Here is a 3,442-nt window from a genome sequence, read left to right as displayed (position 1 = left end):
CAGAAGTTGAGCTAGTTATGGTATGTCAAAAAATCGGGGACAAAAAATCACCTGGACCCAGTGCGCGCACTTGTGAGGTGCATTTACCAACTCTGCTTTGGAGGATTCCACAACCAGGCAAAAAGCCAAAACACACACACACACACACACAAACAAACACACACACAAACACAAACACACACACACACACACACACACACACACACACACACACACACACACACTACGGGCGGAGGAGGAGGAGAGAAGGGAGAGGGGAGAGGGGAGAAGGGAGGAAGGGAGAGGGGAGAAGGGAGAGGGGAGAAGGGAGAGAAGAGAAGGGAGAGGGGAGAGAAGAGTACTTAAAGACCCGCCTGTCTTTTAATACTCTGAAGAGTTTTTTTACAGAACTCCCCTTTACTGTTCCGGGCTATTGTCAGAGTTCCCGGCTTCGATGGGTGGTGGTATTGATGATGGCTACCTGATGCTTGCCGTGCCTCAAACCACCCATCGTCTTTAATTATTTTCAATAATTTTCTCAGTTTTAGGGTCATTGTTGATATATTCAATTATCGAAGACAAGTGTTTCAAAATTCTCAAAATCTTCCTTTTTATCGATTGTGGTGTTAATGAGTATCTAATGATATGAGGTGAAACCACCCATTAACTCCTAAATACATTCTTAGTTCCCTTAATTACATCCCTAACTAGTCATTATCAGTTCTTTTGTGTTACTAATTAGCTTCTATCAAAATATATAGTTTTCATGTGGTATTTTGGCAGCCATGTTTTAAAAAAAATTAATTTACGAAGAATAGAGCATACATATTCTACGTAAATTACATTTTTTTTAAAACATGGCTGCCAAAATACCACATGAAGACTATATATTTTGATAGTAGCTAATTAGTAACATAAAAGAACTGATAATGACTACTTAGGGATGTAATTAAGGAAACTAAGAATGTATTTAGGAGTTAATGGGTGGTTTCACCTCATATCATTAGATACTCATTAACACCACAATCGATAAAAGGGAAGATTTTGAGAATTTTGAATAGTGTTGGCTGCGAAAATCTACGAACACTCGTTCGTTCGTTCGTAGGAATTGAAGAAAAAAAAATAGTTCGTTCGTAGATTTTGAAAAATAAAAATTTTGTTCGTCTGTTCGTTCGTTTGTAGCTATTTTTTATTTCAAATATTAAAAAAATTATGGAAATATTAAGAAAATTTGAAATAAAAAAATCGCTACAAATGAACGAACAAAAAAAAAATTATATTCCTACGAACGAACGAACGAACGTTCGTAGGCAACAGTATTTGGGAATTACCCCTTTACAAATTGAGAAAAATATTCTTTCGATTTGCTAGGGATTTTGGCGAAAAATGCGAAGACCTTTTTTTTAGCTCTTCACTTTGTAAAGCGGGAGAAAATATTCAATTTTTCTAGGGTTTTTTGGCAAAGAGAAAAATCTTTCAATTTGCTAGGGCTTTTTGGCGAAGAGAAATCTTTCAATTTGCTAGGGTTTTTTGAGCCAAATGCTTTGAGACAAACCCAGAAATGTGCGAACAACTTCGAGAACATTGTAACAGTTTATCTTTGATCAGTTTTAAAATAATTGCATTCCAAGCGAAATGTAATAAATAAAGCATCGCACGCGAACATAGAGAAAAATCTGCCCGAACAAATGTTCGTCCGAAAGAGAAATTATACGCGATGAAAAAATAAAATTACGAATTTTTGCATGCAAAAATTCAGATTAAAATCAAATTGTAAATAAATAAATAATGGGGAAAAAAATTACATAAATAGACAGGCAAAGATGCACTTTCAATCCATTTTGTGATTCAAGTACTTACAAACAGTCTATTTTCCTTGATTCTGAATTATCATATAAATTTTTACTTTTACTCTGGATTCAATTTGATTAAATTGCATCATTTCCTTGCCTTTTTCGATTTTTAAAATCAGAATCGGAGCCTGGATTCATCGTTTTATGTTTTCGATTGTAATAATAAAACAACGGAAAGAAAAAGAATAGGGAGAAAAGTGGTGAAAACATCATAATTGAATGAGGAAAATATTAAAATTGTGAATTTTTATTGCAAAACGACGAAGACGGTGACGACGAACGGAAAAGAAAATGTCTATTCAAAATATTTATCGTTTTATCACAGTGACGTTGGTCTTATTGTATGCCAATGGTATTTGTGCACAAAATTCAAATTACAGTGAATTGCTTGAAACGATCGGCATTTTTTATTACAGTCCGTAAGTCATTTTATTGACTTTCACGATCGTTTATTAGTCTGGTGATTTCAACGATCGTCAATATTTAAAGAAAAAGAAGAAGAAGAAGAAGAAGAAGAAAACCAAATGAAATCATTGGTGTCGATTATTATTGTTTTCATTTTCAGATTCTATCACGAGGAACAGTTGGTGCGTAGATCAGTGAAATTGGACGGTTTTATTGATGATGTACCAATAAAAGTGTTGATTCATGGCTATATAGCCAGCCGTTATCATAGTTCGATTGAACCAATCAAAAAAGCATATTTAAGTGCCGGAAATGTGAATTTAATGATTGTCGATTGGTCGCAGGCATCGTATCAAATGTATGATGTTTCGAGACGATTGACATCGCAAGTAGCGCTCCGTATTGCACAAATTCTCGACGCTTATTTACAGGCAAATAATATCGACAGTGGTTTAGTGCAAATCATCGGACACAGTTTGGGTGCTCATATTGCAGGAAATGTTGGTCGAAGCATGAAATCACGAGTCGGACGGTAAGAAACAGGCAACAATGTTGTTTCCGAATCGGAAAATAACATCTAACAAAAAAACACGTTTTCCTTTCAATCAAATACTGATAAAATATTGATTTTGTGACATCAACGCCTTCATTATTATTTCAGTTAATTTTGTTGTTCGATTTTATTCTTGAAGATTGAAATAACTGTTGATAATAAATTATTTTTTCGTTGACTGTTTAGAATCACTGGACTAGGTAATTTGACGATATTAAATCGATTGAAAAAATGAAAATAAACTGTTTTCTTAACACTTATTATCTAGATCCGGCGGCACCTTTATATTTAAAATGGTCATATGATGCAATTCGAATAACAGACGCCCCCTTTGTTGATATTATACACACAAATGGCGAACGGCTAGGAGAATCATGGGCAAGGTAGCTTTTTCATTATTTTTTGCAAATGTAAAAATTGATAAAAATCACTCCATCCGAAAATAACGGAGTTTTGATTTTTACAGAGGTCATGCTGACTTTTATCCTAATTTTGGTATCGTGTCTCAGCCAGGATGTGAGCAAAAAGACGTTTCAACACTATGTACGTATTTTTTAATTAAAATTCTTATTTTCAACTTTTGAAAATTGCTTTCGTGCGCAGTTTTTCATGAGAAAATCTGTATTTCGTTTTCGTTATTCCGTTATAATGG

The 3,442-nt window shown here is 34.3% G+C and overlaps 1 protein-coding gene across 1 annotated transcript; it reads left to right on the top strand.

Annotated features, from left to right (window-relative positions):
- The first annotated feature begins 1,832 nt into the window (after positions 1-1,832).
- LOC116351723 (pancreatic triacylglycerol lipase-like) lies at positions 1,833-3,374 on the top strand. The gene is made up of 5 exons (XM_031783862.1): positions 1,833-2,251; positions 2,398-2,769; positions 2,977-2,990; positions 3,059-3,173; positions 3,257-3,374. The coding sequence occupies exons 1-5, from the start codon at positions 2,124-2,126 to the stop codon at positions 3,372-3,374; spliced, it is 747 nt and encodes a 248-aa protein (XP_031639722.1). The 5' UTR covers positions 1,833-2,123.
- Positions 3,375-3,442: the final 68 nt, after the last annotated feature.

This window comes from Contarinia nasturtii, unplaced genomic scaffold, assembly GCF_009176525.2.
Source record: "Contarinia nasturtii isolate CC-2019 unplaced genomic scaffold, AAFC_CNas_1.1 Cnas_scaffold_6128, whole genome shotgun sequence".
NCBI lineage: Eukaryota > Metazoa > Arthropoda > Insecta > Diptera > Cecidomyiidae > Contarinia > Contarinia nasturtii.
Note: the sequence above shows the minus strand (reverse complement) of the source record. Positions and strands in the feature narration are given on the sequence as shown.